We start from the raw sequence: 16,624 nt of genomic DNA, 5'->3' as shown, positions 1-16,624 counted from the left end.
GATCACAGGGCCCCCAATGGAGGAGCTAGAGAAAGTACCCAAGGATCTAAAGGGATCTGCAACCCTATAGGTGGAACAACATTATGAACTAACCAGTACCCCAGAGTTCTTTACTCTAGCTGCATATGTATCAAAAGATGGGCTAGTAGGCCATCACTGGAAAGAGAGGCCCATTGGACATGCAAACTTTATATGCCTCAGTACAGGGGAACACCAGGGCCAAAAAGTGGGAATGGGTGGGTAGGGAAGTGATGGGGAGGGTATGGGGGACTTTTGGGATAGCATTGGAAATGTAATTGAAGAAAATAAGTAATGAAAAAAATTCAAAAATAAATAAATAAAAGAGCAACCAGGGATCCTGGTTAGTTGACACTATTGTCTTCCTGTGGGGTTCTCATCCCCTTCAGGGCCTTTGAAGGCTCCTTTCATGTTTAAGGAACTGTTATTATTCCCTTAGAGTGTATGTTATTCCACACTCTATGTAGAGTGAAAGTTATTTGATTGCAGTAAGCTACCCAGTATCCCCTCTCTCCATCCCTCCTTTGCTTCCCCCTCCCCCCTCCCCTTTCTCCATCCCTTCTTTTCTACCTTGGCTTATTTCTCCCATCCTCCATTAAGGCAGTGTAGGAAGAAGTCTACCTTAACAATAGCCCAAGTCAAACTCAGACTTCAAAAACTTATGTTTATTTTGAATTGAAAAATGTCTTAAACTCTTCATTTCAAAGGAACTGCAGTTCCCTGCCTTAATGACAATTAATCCTTATGAACGACTACATGTAGCTGCTATTTATTTCTTTAAATTGGACAGATATGGCTACAGAGCTTAAATCGATGGACTAGAACTCACAAACCCTTTCACTGTGTTACTTTGTAAGAAACTCAGAGAAATTATACACAATACAAATTCTATTTTGCAAGTGAACAACATATGCTACATGTAGGAGTTTTAAGGAAGAAGTGAGGATTCTGTGACATCTTGGCCCCGTCACATAATCCCCAATGACACAAATTGACCCCATACTGCTATCATTATTTGATGCTTAAAAATAAATAATAGACTGATTTTAATTCATAAAAGCAATGATTAACGAATGGACTGGTAGGGAGGTCAAGCTACCAGGGCTTCCGTGTTCTCTCATTAGGAATATTCCTTATTAAATTTGGATAATCTGAACTCAATTGAGCTTTATATTGCTCCCTTTTTAAAGATTTTTAAAAGAATTTGGAAATAAATTCTGAAAGTAACTTGAAAGTAACTTGTGGTTTGTTTAAACAATATGAGTGGACACACCAGATACCTCAAATTGTGCTGTGCTTTGAAGACAAGATGAAGGCAGCATCACTCTAGAAACTTTTAACAAACATAGTAGAAGATTACTTTTATACTCTTTTCATATTCAAAAATGAATTGTATAGCCAGAGAAATGGCATAACACTTAAAGAGCAAGTGGTGCAGTAGACTTAACATAGCACCTATTTCAGGCATCTTACAATTACCTGTAACTCCAGTTCCAGGGGATCCAGTGCTCTTCTGTGGCCTCTATGCTTGCCTGTGTGCATGCACTCAGACAAACACACCTAAAACACATACATACATAGTTTTAAAAAATAAGTTAATTAAATTTAATGGTCTGGTGCAATAACAATGTATGTTGGCTAACTAAATCAGAAATATAGGATTACTGAGCTAGTCTGTAAAGAAGGCATGCTTCCACACTTCTTCTTATCCCCTCTTCTCCTCATCTTCCTTGTTCTTTTGGAGACAAGGTCTCATGGAACCCAGGCTGGCCTCCATCTGGCTATATAATTCAGAATGAACTTGAGTTCCTGATCTGCCTGTCTCTACTTCCTAAATTCAGGGATTGCAGGTCTGTGCTACCATGCTCTGTTTATGCAGTGCTATATAGATCAAACTTAAGGCTTCCTGCAAAGCAGACAAGGGCCTTATCCACTTAGCCATGGACCTAGCCCTCTTTCAGCATCCTATATACTGCATGGAGATGCTCCTGAGATGAACTGTCAGGTGCACACTGAGCTTATGTGGATGTGCCTGAATCCCCATGCAGTTGGTAACTGTTTTCCCTCTGGCTTTATATTGGTGACACAAAGCCTTGTTTTTGGCTCTTAATGTGAAAAGCTGAGCAAATGCTTTAGTCTCGATGTTTTGAGAATATTTGGTGTGTATGTTACTACCACACATGAGTATGAAATAGTTTCTGGCTGAGAGCGGGAGGAGTTTCAGTTTAGAGTTAAATATTACATGAAAAAGTTAGCCTGTGAAGAATACGAACTTGCCAGATCTGGTGTCTTATCATGAGTAATTATGCTGATAGTTCTGCTGGCAGAGATTCAGACAACTGTGCATTAACAGAGTTAGTAGGTCGATGAATGGGGAATAAGATCTAGTCATGTGAAATGTGCAGCCACAAAGCCATAATGCAGGTATCACCTTGCATTGAGCCTAAACTAAACAGTATTAACGTCAAGACTCCTATTCTTCCTTTTATACAGAGGTCATCTGGATTCTTCTTTGGCTTCTGTCTGTTGTTTGTTTGTATTTAAGAAAGCTTATGTAGCCCTGGCTGGTTATTAACTTTGATCTGAATCAACTGCTTCCACTTTTAGAGTTCTGTGATTATAGATATGCACACCACACCCAGTTTCTAGGATTCTGGGGATACAGATCTTCACGAGTACTGCGCAAGCACTCTCACTCTCCAACAGAGCTATAGCCCAAGAACCTCACCCGGGAAGGTTTCATTCGTTTGTTTTTGTCTTGTTTTGCTTTTTAGGAAAGATTGCTGAACTATCTAGAACTAGAAGAAATTCTTTGCATTTGTACTTTAAGTGGTGGTACTGACCTTGATTGGAGGAGCCCCAACCTCTAAGAATGGTTCTTTAGCATGTGGCAGATTCTGGAGAGCCTGGGAAATCTGTGAGGGGCCTGCACTGGTTCTGGAGATTTGGGAAAACTGGGATGGGCTGAATAATGTTTATGTCAAGCAAGATTTCAGGCAGTACTGATAGTGTTGGTTTATGGGTCATACCAAGGTAATATTAAGAATGGTCTAGAAAGGTAGAAAACAAAAGGCCTGGAGAACTCAAAGCTGAGAGACACTAGGGCAAGGCTGATGATTGGGTGATAGTGACACCACAGGCACAAGGTAAAGCTTTCAGAAGACCCAGGAAAGGAACCTAGAGTAGCTGGCTGGGGACCACTGTGAGGGAAGGGCAAAATTGCCTCAGCACACCTGAGAGCATGTCAGGTCTGTTTCCCTTGTTTAAAGATATGTTATGTGTTTGTGTATGTCTGTAAATACTAGTACAAGTATCCAAGGAAGCCAAGGGAAGCTCTGAGTTGAGGTTACATTCATTGTGAGCCACCCTGGGTCTTCTATTAGAGCAGCAAGTGCTCTTAAACATTGAGCTGCATCCCCAGGCCCAATGGTATTTCTCACTGGTGTGGTGTGTGGATTCTCAGCTGCCCTTCCTTGGTCAGAGAAGATAATCGGGAAAAATCAAATCAGATCCACTCCTATCTGTGAAACTGATTCTATGTAGTTTTTTTCTTTAAGATTTAGTTTTCCCCAGGGTCCAGATTAATGGAGACTGCTGGTCTTCCTACAGTGTTGCCCTCCTCCTCAGGTTCTTCCAGATTTCCCCTAATTCAAACACAGGGCTCAGCAGCTTCTGTCCATTGGTTGGGTGAAAATATCTTCATCTGACTCTTTCAGCTGCTTATTGGGTCTTTCGGAGAGCAGTAATGATTGGTCCCTTTTTGTGAGCACTCCATAGTCTCAGTAATAGTGTCAGGCCTTGGCACTTCTCCTTGAGCTGGATCCCACTTTGGGCTTGTTGCTGGACCTTCTTTTCCTCAGGCTACTCTCCATTTCCATCCCTGCAGTTCTTTCAGACAGAAACAATCATGGGTCAGAGTTTTGACTGTAGGTTGGCAACCCCATCCATAACTTGATGCCCTGTCCTTCTGCTGGAGGTGGCTCAACAAGTTCCCTCTCCCCAGTGTAGGGCATCTCATTTAAAGTTCCTCTCTTTGAGTACTGAGAGTCTCTCACCTCCCAGGTCTCTGGTGCATTCTGGAGGGTTCCCCCAACCTTCTACCTCCTGAGATCTCATGTTTCCATTTATACTGCTGGCCTCAGAGATTTCAGTCCTTTTCCCCCCACCCAATACCCAAACATGTTCCTCTCTCTCTGCCCCCCCTCACCTCCTTCCCCTTCCCGGTCCTTCCCTCCCCCCTTGTGTCTACTTTCTTCTCCCTCTGAGTGGGACTGAGACACCCTCACTTGGGCCCTTTAGCTGTTGATCTTTTTGAGTTCTGTGGGCTGTATCTTGGGTATTCAGCACTTATTCTTTTTAATTTTTTCTTTTGCTTTTCATTTTTTGGCTAATATCCACTTATTAGTGAGTACATACCATGCATGTCCTTTTGGATCTGAGTTACTTCACTCAGGATGGTATTTTCTAGTTCCATCCATTTGCCTGAAAAACTCAGGATTTCCTCATTTTTAATAGCTGAGTAGTATTCCATTGTGTAAATGAACCACACTTTCTGTATCTATTCTTCTGTTGTGGGACATCTGGGTTGATTCCAGCAACTGGCTCTTACAAGTAAGGCCACTGTGAACATAATGGAACATGTGCCCCTGTGGTATGGTGGGGCATCTTTTGGGTATATTCCCAAGAGTGGTATAGTTGGGTCTTCAGGTAGATCTATTTCCAATTTTCAGAGGAACCTCCAGATTGATTTCCAGAGTGGTTGTACCAGTTTGCAATCCCACCAGAAATGGAGGAGTGTTCCTCTTTCTCCACATCCTTGACAACATGTGCTGTCCTGTGAGGTTTTAATCTTAGCCATTCTGATTGGTGTAAGGTGGAATCTCAGGTTCATTTTGATTTGCATTTCTGTGATCACCTAGGACTCTGAACATTTCTTTAGGTATTTCTCAGTCATTCAAGATTCCTCTATTGTGAATTCTTGGCTTAGTTCTATATGCCATTTTTTGATTGACTTGTATGGGTTTTTGGTGGTTAGCTTCTTGAGTTATTTATATATTTTGGATATTAGCCCTCTATCAAATGTGGGACTAGTGGAATTTTTTTCCCAATCTAGAAGTTGCCAGTTTGTCTTATGCTATGTCTCTTGCCTTACAGAAGCTTTCCGGTTTTATGAGTTCCCATTTATTAATTCTTGATCTTGGAGAGAGAGAGCCATTGGCATTCTGTTCAGGATAGTTCCCCCTGTGCCAATGAGTTCAAGGCTCTTCCCCACTTTTTCTTCTATTAGATTCAGTGGATCAGGTTTTATGTTGAGGTTCTTTATCCACTTGGACTTGAGCTTTGTGCAAAGTAACAAATATGGATCTATTTCTATTTTTCTACATATTGACAGCCAGTTAGACCAGCATCAGTTGTTGAAGATGCTTTTGTTTTTCCATTGTATATATTTGGCTACTTTGTCAAAGATCAAGTACCTGTAAGTGTGTGGTATTATTTCTGGGTCTTCAATTCTATTCCATTGATCAACCTGTCTGTCTCTGTATAAATACCATGTAGTTTTTATCACTGTTGCTCTGTAGTAAATCTTGAGGTCAGGGATAGTGATTCCCCCAGCCATTCTTTTATTGTTAAGTATTGTTTTCACTATTCTGTTTGTTTTTTGTTTTTGGTTTTTTTGTTTGTTTTGTTTTTTGTTTTTTGTGTGTTTTTTTGTTGTTTGTTTGTTTTGTGTGTGTGTTTTTTGTTGGTTGTTTGTTTTGCCTTTTGAGATGAATTTGAGAATTGCTCTTTCCATGTCTTTGAAGAATTGTGTTGGATTCCAGCGATCTCTCAGATACTGGAATACCAACCAGGCAGCATACACCAGCTGATATGAGGCCCCCATAACATACACAGCAGAGGACTGTTGGGTCTGGGTTTAGTCAGAGAAGATGCACCTAACCCTCAAGAGACTGGAGGCCCCAAGGAGTTTAGAGGTTTGGTGTGGTGGAGGTGAGAGGTATGGACATCCTCATGGAGACAGGAGGACAGGGAGGAGGGATGGGTTGTGGAACAGTCAGAGGATGGACTGGGAGGGGAATAAAATCTGGAGTTTAAAATAAATAAATAAATAAATAAATAAATAAATAAATAAATAGATAGAAAGAAAGAAAATGAAATTTAGTTTCCTCCCTTGTTTATTGATTGATTGATTGATTGATTGATTTGGATTGGTCATCTGCTATCTAGCTCTGGCTATCTGTGTACTTACAAAATCCTAAACGAGACTACCAACAGCTGCTGGTCTCTAAGTGCTATATTTTTGAAGAAAATCAGGCCTGCCTCTGCAGGGGTGTTTAACCTTTTCATTTGTTAAATCTTTTTTAAAAATAAAAACAAATATTTTTAATACAATGCATTTTCACACATAATATTTTCATCAACAGAGTTCATATACAAATTTTAAATTTGGTTATAAAAATTGCAAAAATGTCATCTTATTGCTTTTGGCTAGACTTTATTTCTTTATTCTTGTGCTACAGCTTGAAAACATGTGGCTAGTTTTTCTAGTAGGCTACATTCTCACCTTTCGATTTAACAGTTTTTATCTTTTTGTTATACAGATTTATTTATTTATTTTTGTTTCTCAGTGTGTGTGTGTGTGTGTTTTGTGTTGTGTGTGTGTGTGTTGTCTGTATGTGTGTGTACATGCATGCTGTGCACACATGAGGATTCATGCTTACATGTGTTACACAATGCACATATGTAAGTCATAATAATGCCCAGGAATAGGTTGTCTGCTTCTGTCTTCTGGATCCCAGGGATTGAACTCACAAAGTCAAACCTGACAATAAGTGCCTTTATCTAGGGAGCCATCCACTAACCCTTGAAACTTCTAGCTGTGAGTTCAGTTCCCTGTAGCACACACAAAAAGTTGCAGTTTTATAGAAATATTTAATGAGATGCCAATATTAGTAGATGTAATCTATAATCCAGGCAGGGCAATCTCCTTCAGTGGGAAAAGGAGCTTGCTGCTGAGTTCCATCTCCAGGATACACAAGGGCTAAAGGGAGAACTGACTCCTGACCCCTGCAGGATGGATGTTCTCTGCCCTTCATACCACATCATGACATCTGTGTCCATGTACACACATAGTGTAAAAGAAGAAATCAAGTCCATAGTTGTCCTCTGACCTTCACACTTGAGCTATTATGAACACACACACACAGTTACACACACACACACACACACAAATAAATGCTTTTTAATAAACATTAAGTCTTCAGTCCTGTACATTTTGGGATTTATTTAAACATTATTTCATTTTCTCTTTAGTTATGAGTCTAGTCTAACAAAATTATGTCCATCATTTTCTTTCCAAAGAACCATACAAGCCAGTGAACTTTCTAAACATACAGATAGTAGCTTTATATAGACTCCATTTAAAAGGAACTTCACTGACTTATACCTCTGGATATGGATTGGCTTCAAGTCCTGCACTATCCCAAAGCTTTGGCCACCATGTTTCCATACATGTTGACTGTGCAAAATGGTTACCTCATGCCAATTTGAAGAAACTAGGGATATTCCTCATTTCCTACAGCAGGGTTTGTAGCTTTGCAGGTAGCCTAGTATTTGGCAAACTGTTCAGTATGCGCTATGCTGATTGGACAGTTGTCATATTTTAATGTCTTCCCCAGTGCATCTTGTGTAATGCACTCAAACTCTGAAGCCTACAACCACTCCAGACATTTTGTGAAATGGTACAGAGTATTCCTTTGGGAAATTTGCCTAACTGTCAGAGTCTTGTATGTTGAGGTTTTTCAAGCTAGATCTAGGTAGACAATTTCTAACTATACCTTATAAATATTCTCAATGAATTGAGGTATATGGCAGCTACTATGCTGATTCTATGATATGAATCAATATAGAAAATCTAAAATTAGTTTTATTGTATTTATTTATTCATTGTTTTTATTAGAACCTGTGTGTGCTCGCACATGTTCACATGGGCTTTTTTTTCTTTTTTTTTTCTGTTCATCTGTTTGTCCCTCTGTCTGTCCATGTTCCCTGATGTGTGTTTGAGGTTCAGAGGAGAACTTTCTGAAGTTGATTATTTTCGATTTTCTTAATGATATTTTCAGCTTGTTCAGTAAAGCAATATATTATTATGAAAATTGTTCTTCAATTTTAAGAGACTGAGGACTTTTTCTGGCCTTTCTAGTCACAGTTAATACACCTTGAGATCACAGGAGACTTCTGATTGCTGTATATGCAGATAGTTTATTTAACCTGCTTTTACCAGAACAGAGGGAAAAACATTTTTGCTATGGTGAATTTCCTATGTAATCAACTCTTACAAACTAAGCTAATGCATAGCTCAAATCTAAGATGTGTGCTCTTCCATGCCCTATGATGCAGAAAGCAATGTATGTGTATGTGTGTGTTAGGATAATCATTGGTTAAAAACATAAAATAGAGGCTGAAAGCATCTTATCAAATGAACACGTTGAATGTAACATACAGACATTTCTGGATGTGTGTTTGTAATGTTTGTAATACTGTTTGCTGCCTGGGTTCATTAGAGTCCAGCTGTAGTCAGCGACTTAATTCCTTGCAAAGTTCTGTTACTAATGCTGCAAATTATTCCATTCCTTCTCTGTGTGACACTTACTGTGCTGTTCAATGAAGACAGAGCAAATCCCTTTGGTAGGGACATACACAGAGACACGGAGACAGATAGACTCAGAAAAGAGCCTTCAGATAGGAACAGATTCAGACTCATGTAATAGACAGAAGGCAGGGACAATGGAAGACACAGGAAAAGTAAAATAAAGTATCCAAATCTCAGCTTGCTCTTAGTTGACCAGCACCAGAAAGGGCTTGGATTTCTTTCCTTAATGTGACACCAAAGCAATATTAGTGATTCTGAGTTTATCACTAATATATTCAAACCAACTGCATTTTGGTGCTCCAAGTAAGGGATCTCAAATGTGTTAAATCTATGTAATTCAGTATAAATGTCCTTGGACTACTTGTGATCAAATCATCCTTGAATCTATTTGCAGTTGAAAATGCGAACAGCATGAATATAATAGAAACAATTCATATCAAAATAATTCAAAATATTCAGCTACTCTAGAGGGGATGAGTTGGGACAATCTGTTGCCCCATTTGAAATGATTTGGAGTTTTATTGGGTTGGTTTGTAGGAAATGCCATGTTTGCATTTGCAGAATTAAGCACGCAGGAAGGTTAATGGAGCACTAAAGTAAATACAGAGAAGAGATAAAAGGCAAGGAGTTTTGTCTTAGGACAGCTGGTGACTGTTCGGAACCAGGCTGAAGAGCCAGCGAGATAAATGTTTCAGTCTTTAAGATGCAAGTAGTAGAATATCTGTTTAAGCAAGAATAATGATGTTAAAAGGAATTCCTCTATTTTCTCAAAAATGTGATTAAAGAAAATGCTTTTAAAGATTTATTTTTGTATGTGTGTGTTTGTGTGTGTGTACACAGGTGGGTATGTGTGCATGTGTATTTTATGTGGGTGTACATGCATACAGAGGACAGAGGTAAATATCTATTGTCATTCCTAAAATATAAAGTTTACTTTGTTTCCTTGAGAAAGAATCACTTGCTGTCCTGTGACTCAATGGTTTAGCCAGATGAGCTGGTGAGCAAGCCCCAACCTGTCTCCCCGTTTCCAAAATGGAGATTGTAAGAGTATACCTCTACACATAGCTTATCTTATATTACATGAATACACAGGATCAAATGCAGATCTTCAGTATTCTTGCTTCAAGAGAAATTCTTTACCAACTGAACCATCTCTCCCACCTTATCCATTGGTTAAGCATTTGTCAATTCTGAGGATATTTGCTAGTTTACATTCATAACAGTGACCACTCCTATCACTGGCTTCTTAGGCTCATTCAGGCATCATCACAGAAAGTTACCCATCATCATTATAACTCTTTCTCAGTAGATTAATGATTCCCAAATTTTCTAATGCGGAGAATCTTAAATACACTTCCCCATGTTGTGGTGATCCCCAATCATAAAATGATTTCTTTGCTACTTCATAACTGTAATTTTGACACTGTTAGGAACTGTAATATAAGTATCTGATATGCAGAATATCTGATATGTAACCCCAAAGGTGTCATGCCACGGGTTGAGAACCACTGCAGTAGATAGCCTCTGAAAAGTCTGTGTGAACACTCCACTCGAGGGAAGGTTTTGTCATTTGTCATCATCTTTAGTTTATGTTAGATATTCTAAAATGAATGATGTATAAATAGATCACTTAATATAGTAAAAATGAATAAAAATTCTCATATGCATAATAGAAAGAGAGATACTGGAGAATAAGCATGGATTAAGGCTAGGGAGGTAGCTCAGTATCAGTATTCAGCAACAAGCATGAGGTCCTGGGTTCAGATTCATAGCACACATGTAAAAAGTAGAATACATTGTCTTAAACCTGTGACTTGGGAGACAAAGCCAAGAGGATGACTGAAGCTTATATCCACCAACGTAAAAAAGAAAGGAAAAGAAAAGAAGAGAAGAGAAGAGAAAAGGAAAGAAAAAAGAAAAGAAATCGCCAATACAAGGCTCAGTGAGAAACCCTGTCTAAAAATAATGAGAAGAGAAATAACAGACTGAGACACATTTGATGACCTGCTTTGGCCTCTGCATTTACATGTTGGAGGCATGCGAATCAACCATGCAAACATATGCATCGCAAATACATGTACAGCATACTCACACTAACACACACATACACACACACACACACACACAAAACAAGCATAATTTGAAAAGAGGTATATGGAAAGTCACTGTAGTTTTCCATCAAAATGAAAGACAAAGTTACTATTTTTAGGGTGGTTATCATGAAAAAGGGAACAACTAACCACACATCATGTTCTGTGAGTTGATTTCTCTTGGTCTCAGCTGTAAATACCGAGTGTGTTTATGACTGAATTCAAGTTTATAATCACAATGATCACTCAGAAACAGTGTTGATGGGATATATTTAAAGATCTCTCTCTCTCTCACTCTCTCTGTGTGTGTGTGTGTGTGTGAGAGAGAGAGAGAGAGAGAGAGAGAGAGAGAGAGAGAGATCTATATGAATATGTGCATATAGTGCAGGTGACCTCAGAATCCAGAAGAGAGCATTGTAGCTCCTGGAACTGGAGTCACAGATGGTTGCAAACTGCCTAAGTAGGTGCTGGGAACAGAACTGGGGTCGTTTAGAAAAGCATTAACTACTCTTAAACACTGAGCTATCTCTCCAGTTCCAAGTTCCATGTCATAAAATTACTTTATTGAAAAGCTGGGGTTCATTTGAACTTTGTATTCCAGACTTTGAAGAATGAAGCTTGTACATTTCCAGGCAGCAGGGTGGAACAGTTGAAAAGCAAGCAGCTCAACTATGGGCATTGTGAAAAGTGTTCATTTTTGCCCTTTCCCATCAATCTTACCTCCCTGCCAATATCTGCACACTGTCCAGTGAGAGAATATTTTTAGTCATTGAAATAGAAAAAAAATCATTTAATTTAGCTACTAAATTGTGTTTGTTTTTAATGAATGGTGGGAAAACTATTTGAAATAAACCTGCTTTGTTGAAAAAAAATGTGCACTCTTTGATGGTAAAGTATACTGTTTATCATTTTGTTGTTTCCAATCTTTTCCTCATACATTTTGAGCAGCAGCTGACTGTTCTTCAAGGATTCAGTTCTTTGTGTTATCTTCCATTGTAGTGATTAGAAATGCAGGTTGACATTGTTGTTCCAAAGCACTTTGGCAGAGTCCTTTACCTAGAGTTAATGAATTGGAGCTTCATTTACACCAAGACAGCATGTATAAAATTATGTTACCTTCTCTGGTAAAGAAAATAGATTGTACTCCTTAAAATATATCCATCCATTTATAATCCATGCACCTTTGAATAATTAAAGAAGTTGCTGAAGAGAAAACTGATTCTAATCAGCTTTCAAACTGTGATCATGCCTGTGCTGAATCTTTCTTTTAAGGACGTATTTCTCCTGGAGCATGTTATAATTACAAACCTCCTTCTCTGTCTCTGCAGGAACTGGGAAGTAACAGCCCTCCACAAAGAAACTGGAAGGGAATCGCCATTGCCCTGCTGGTGATCTTGGTAGTATGTTCACTCATCACAATGTCTGTCATCCTGTTAACACCAGGTAATCCATTTCGGTTCCTCTCTTTGCGTGGTGTTATGGTAGATATGTTCATGATGCCTTACAAAGGTAGTTGTTTGTGATTTCTTTGGGCAGACTAATACAGGCTGGATTTTTTAAAGTACAATTAGACTATTTGCCTAATGACATGGTGATATTTGTGGCTTCAATATTTTGTGGGCATTTAGGGTGAAGCTGGAACCTAAAACATGTAAAAGAAGGATGCTAAGGAGATTCGTGGTCTCCATAACTATTTAAAGATATATTTTTCTCTTTAACAAATGTCTATGTCATGTGATTCATTTTTGCACTCCACAAGTTATAGTAATTTTATTAGGAATCATCCCAAACTAGGAATGAATCCATATATCCTTCGAGTAGCTAATGCTTGAACAAATATGTAATAAAACAGTATTCCACAGAGAAATGAGTAAATGCTCAATGTACACAAAAATCTTCAAAATGATAGGGATGCATGAAGCCAAGTGCAAGAAACCAAACCCAAAATTCTATTCATTATACATAAGCATTTATACAAATGTCACTTATATGGCATTCTCAAAAAGAAAGGGCACCTGTAGTTCAAAAATGGGGCCTTGCAACTGTAGTTCAGTTAGAAGGGTGCTCAACCAGTATGTATGAGACCCTGGATCCTACATCCAGCACTATGTAAATGGAGAGTGATGGTGCAGAGCCTTATTCCTTGCAGCTGAGTTTAGATGTGCAAAAGTCAGAAGTACGCAATTATTCGTAGCTATATAAGCTGTTGCCAGCCCAAGATACATAAGACCCCAAAGGAGCAAACTCTTATGAGTAAGGGTCACTTTGAATCTGGTGACAAAATTGTCCTGAGTGTTGAGTGAGTTGGTTCTGTGGTCCTTGGAAATGCAGTGACTGGAGTAATAGTCCCTTTTGGCTTTTGTTGTGGCTGGAAAAGGAGAGCATGCCATGTGGAACTGTACTTCTGTGTATGCTAACCTGATATATGGACATGGAGGATCTGAGAGGAGGAGTAGAGATCATATATATATATATATATATATATATATATAGAGAGAGAGAGAGAGAGAGAGAGAGAGAGATCAGAATGTGGAGATCTTTTCCCTTTGTCTCTTCTTCCAGTGTTGTTACTGGTATCTTGACACCTTAAGACTGATGGGAAAGCAGTAAAGGAGAGGCTCCACAGAAAGTGTTGTGGGAATTATCACTGTCCAGGAGATTGTATTTTATCTCTGATTTCTTCAATACCCTTTCTCTTTTCTTCCCTCCCCTTTGGCTCTCTTCTTTCCTTTCTTAGTCTCTCTAGAGCATAAATAAAATTTATTTATTTTTAGTAGTTTACATGTTCCGAAATCAATACTTTTACAAACATAGAATATTTCAATGAGTATTGCCTCAATGATAATTTTTGGACAGGGTTCTTTACATAATCTTATGTGGGAATTTTCATGCACTTAGTTTACCCATGGGATTACTTTAATCCCTAGGAGTTACACTATGCTCTAGTAGGGGTTAAAAAGTGAGGCAGAAGTAACAGGCACCCCAAGCCATCTTCCAGAAAAGCACAAAACCAGCATACTTCTGTAGCCCACCTGGGTATCTTCTGCAAAGACAAGATGCCCAGGTGTGCTTAGTGTTATGCAAATGTATTCATTTCTGGAATAAATCTAGGTCCTTAAGTACATAGACTGTCATTAGATGTCTTCTTCTATTTTCCTCCTTGTTAGTGAGGCAAGACCTTTCCATTGAGTCCATAGTTTACCTTAACAAAATTGTGACCTGTTGCTAAGCATGTTGCATTTAAACACATCAGCTCCCCTGCCACCAACTACACCATTATCTAATCCCTGTAAAGACAGTGAACTCATTTCCCATTAAACAAATGTGATTAACAGGAGCTCCATTTCAGAGTCATTTACTCATGTAATTATAGTGACTAATTACACAAATGACAGTTATCAATCACTCCAATGGGCCACTTGGTGAAATATTCCATCTTTTAAAAATATTGACTTCCAAAATATGTAAACTAGCAAAAATAAATAGTTGATAGTTTTCTATTTATCTTCTGGAGAGACTGAGAAAGGAAGGAAGGTAGCCAATGAGGGAGGGAAGAAGAGAGAAAGGTAACTGAAGAAATAAGAAAGAAATCCCGATTTCCTGGAAAGAGCTGGCTCACCCAGCTTGCTCCGTGGAGCCTCCCCCCACAGCCTCATTCGTGCATCTGTGGTTTGGAGTAATTGAGCAATGTGATGGCATTAATAAGTGACTGTAGCATGCCAAGAAGCTCAGCTCCAGGAAGATGAGCTTCTGTTCAGATGGTGTTTCGCTTAAACATAAGAATTTGAGCATAATTACAAAAAATGAACCATTTGCTTTTGCTATCTTGAATGCATGCCTATCCCCCAGATGCAGAAAAAGAAGGCCTGGTTCCAGAATTTCTGTGCTTCTTTTGAATTCACCCATTCAATGCGATTCTACCACCTCTCCCTCTGTGGCTCACTCAGGATTTTTTCTAACTTAGTGATTGTAATACATATATGCATTAAAATGGGAATCATTAGAATGGCTTGCACAGTATGGTTCAGGAAGTCAAAATGGCTGTATGACATTGGAAAGGTCCAATTGGGTAGTTACTCAGTTCCAATCTGGTGTTGAAGGCCTGGATTATTTCTGGATAACTGCTAGTTTTCAATCTATATTGGATGCCCAAAAATGCTGGTTCTAATATAAGTAAAAGAAGGTTGCAGAAATAGGATGTGTGAGCTTACAGGATGGGGAGAAGGTAAGCCCTGGGCTCAACTGAAAGTTCCTACTCATAGATAAGATGACAAATGGAAGAAGATGTCTGATGTTCGTGTATGGCATCCACACATTTATGTGTACATGTGTGGTTACATACATGGAAACATGAATGTGTATGTATGTATCCCCAATACAACATACACAGGAAAATATTTGGTAGGTAAATGTGAAGATTAAACCATAGTATAGATATTCTGGTATTGGCTGCCACTCCTACTCTTTTAAAATATAAATATATAATCTTCTCTTCCTGTTACACAAACACATGAGTCTAGAAATTCTCCCATCCCCAGTCCAAATACTGAATTGCGTATGACATTAACTATACAACTGAAATCAACAGTTACGGTTTTAATTTATAATTTTTCAAGTGTATTTCACTTGGAAAGGGAGAGATGACAGAAGGAGATAACAAAACAAGATGGCATAGTGGTGGAGTGGAAGAAACAGAAAGAAAGAGAGAGACAAAGACACAGAGACAGAGATTTATACAGAAAAACAGAGAGATAGAGAAACAGAGATACAGAGGCAGACAGATACACAGAGAGATGACAGTGATAACAGAGATGTGTGTGTGTGTGTGTGTGTGTGTGTGTGAGAGAGAGAGAGAGAGAGAGAGAGAGAGAGAGAGAGAGAGAGTTGTCAAGGAAAGAGTCTGTTGACAGAGACAGAGGCAGACATAGGGTTTTTCTGGGCTATGAAATGATTCTTTGCTTTTGTAACTATCATAAAAAATGGCTGTTGCATGACATAGTAAGAATAACAGCAGCTATAGTAATGGTGACCAGTCTACTGACATACAAATCTAGTTTACACACACTCTCTTTGTGTTGTTTCCACTGAGAAAAAAGTACCATTTAGGTTTTGATGAGTGAAAGCACACAAGAGACTATCTAGTCTGAGAAATGATTCAGAAGCTGCTCTTCTCAAAATAGCCTCCGAGCCTGTGGGTAAGTGCTGAGGAATGCAAGCCTATATCTAGAAGAACACATGTTCATTGTAATTTTGGCTTGATTGCATATTTTATTACAGAGGTAATTTCAGACAGGTGCCTGAGTTGCCAGCTTGTAGGAATTCCTGTGCCTTGTGAAGAGAAGGCTTAATTGTTTTCGAAGACTGAGTTAACCAATCAAGTATCCCCTTTAATAAGTAACAGTTCTGAAAAGAAAAATCCTTTCTCCATATTTAATTGAAAAGTTAAATACATAGGTATATTAACCAAACATACATATGTTTTAGCTTGTACTAGTTTTAAGAAATAAGTACTGGGTTTGCATGCCTTTGATCTCAGCATTTGGAGGGCAGAGAAAGGATCAATGAGTGTGAGGCCAGCTGAGGAGTTGCAGGGAGAGGGAATTTCAAGATAGCCAAGACTGTCCAACATAGACAGATCCTGTCTTAAAATAAATGAACAAACAAAAACCCAAATGTAGAACAAAGGAGGAGGAGCAAGAGGAGAGGGAAGAGAGAAATTGAGGAGGAGGAGGAGGAGGAAGAAAGAAGAAGGAAGAAGGAAGAAGGAGGAGAAGGAGAAGGAGAAGGAGAAGGAGAAGGAGAAGGAGAAGGAGAAGGAGAAGGAGAAGGAGAAGGAGAAGGAGAAGGAGAAGGAGAAGGAGAA

The 16,624-nt window shown here is 38.9% G+C and overlaps 1 protein-coding gene across 4 annotated transcripts in view; it reads left to right on the top strand.

Moving 5' to 3' along the window:
• The window catches only part of Dpp10 (dipeptidyl peptidase like 10), a 1,458,922-nt gene that overhangs the window by 905,120 nt on the left and 537,178 nt on the right, over positions 1-16,624 (top strand). For all 4 annotated transcript variants that reach the window (XM_021165015.2, XM_021164934.2, XM_029476885.1 and 1 more), the window contains exon 2: positions 12,090-12,204. In XM_021165015.2, coding sequence (XP_021020674.1) covers positions 12,090-12,204 — 115 coding nt within the window. The remainder of the gene's footprint in view (positions 1-12,089; positions 12,205-16,624) is intronic.

This window comes from Mus caroli, chromosome 1 (genome assembly GCF_900094665.2).
Source record: "Mus caroli chromosome 1, CAROLI_EIJ_v1.1, whole genome shotgun sequence".
In the NCBI taxonomy this organism is placed as follows: Eukaryota; Metazoa; Chordata; class Mammalia; order Rodentia; family Muridae; genus Mus; species Mus caroli.
The sequence above is the reverse complement of the archived record's forward strand: the minus strand, read 5'-3'. Positions and strand labels throughout refer to the sequence as shown.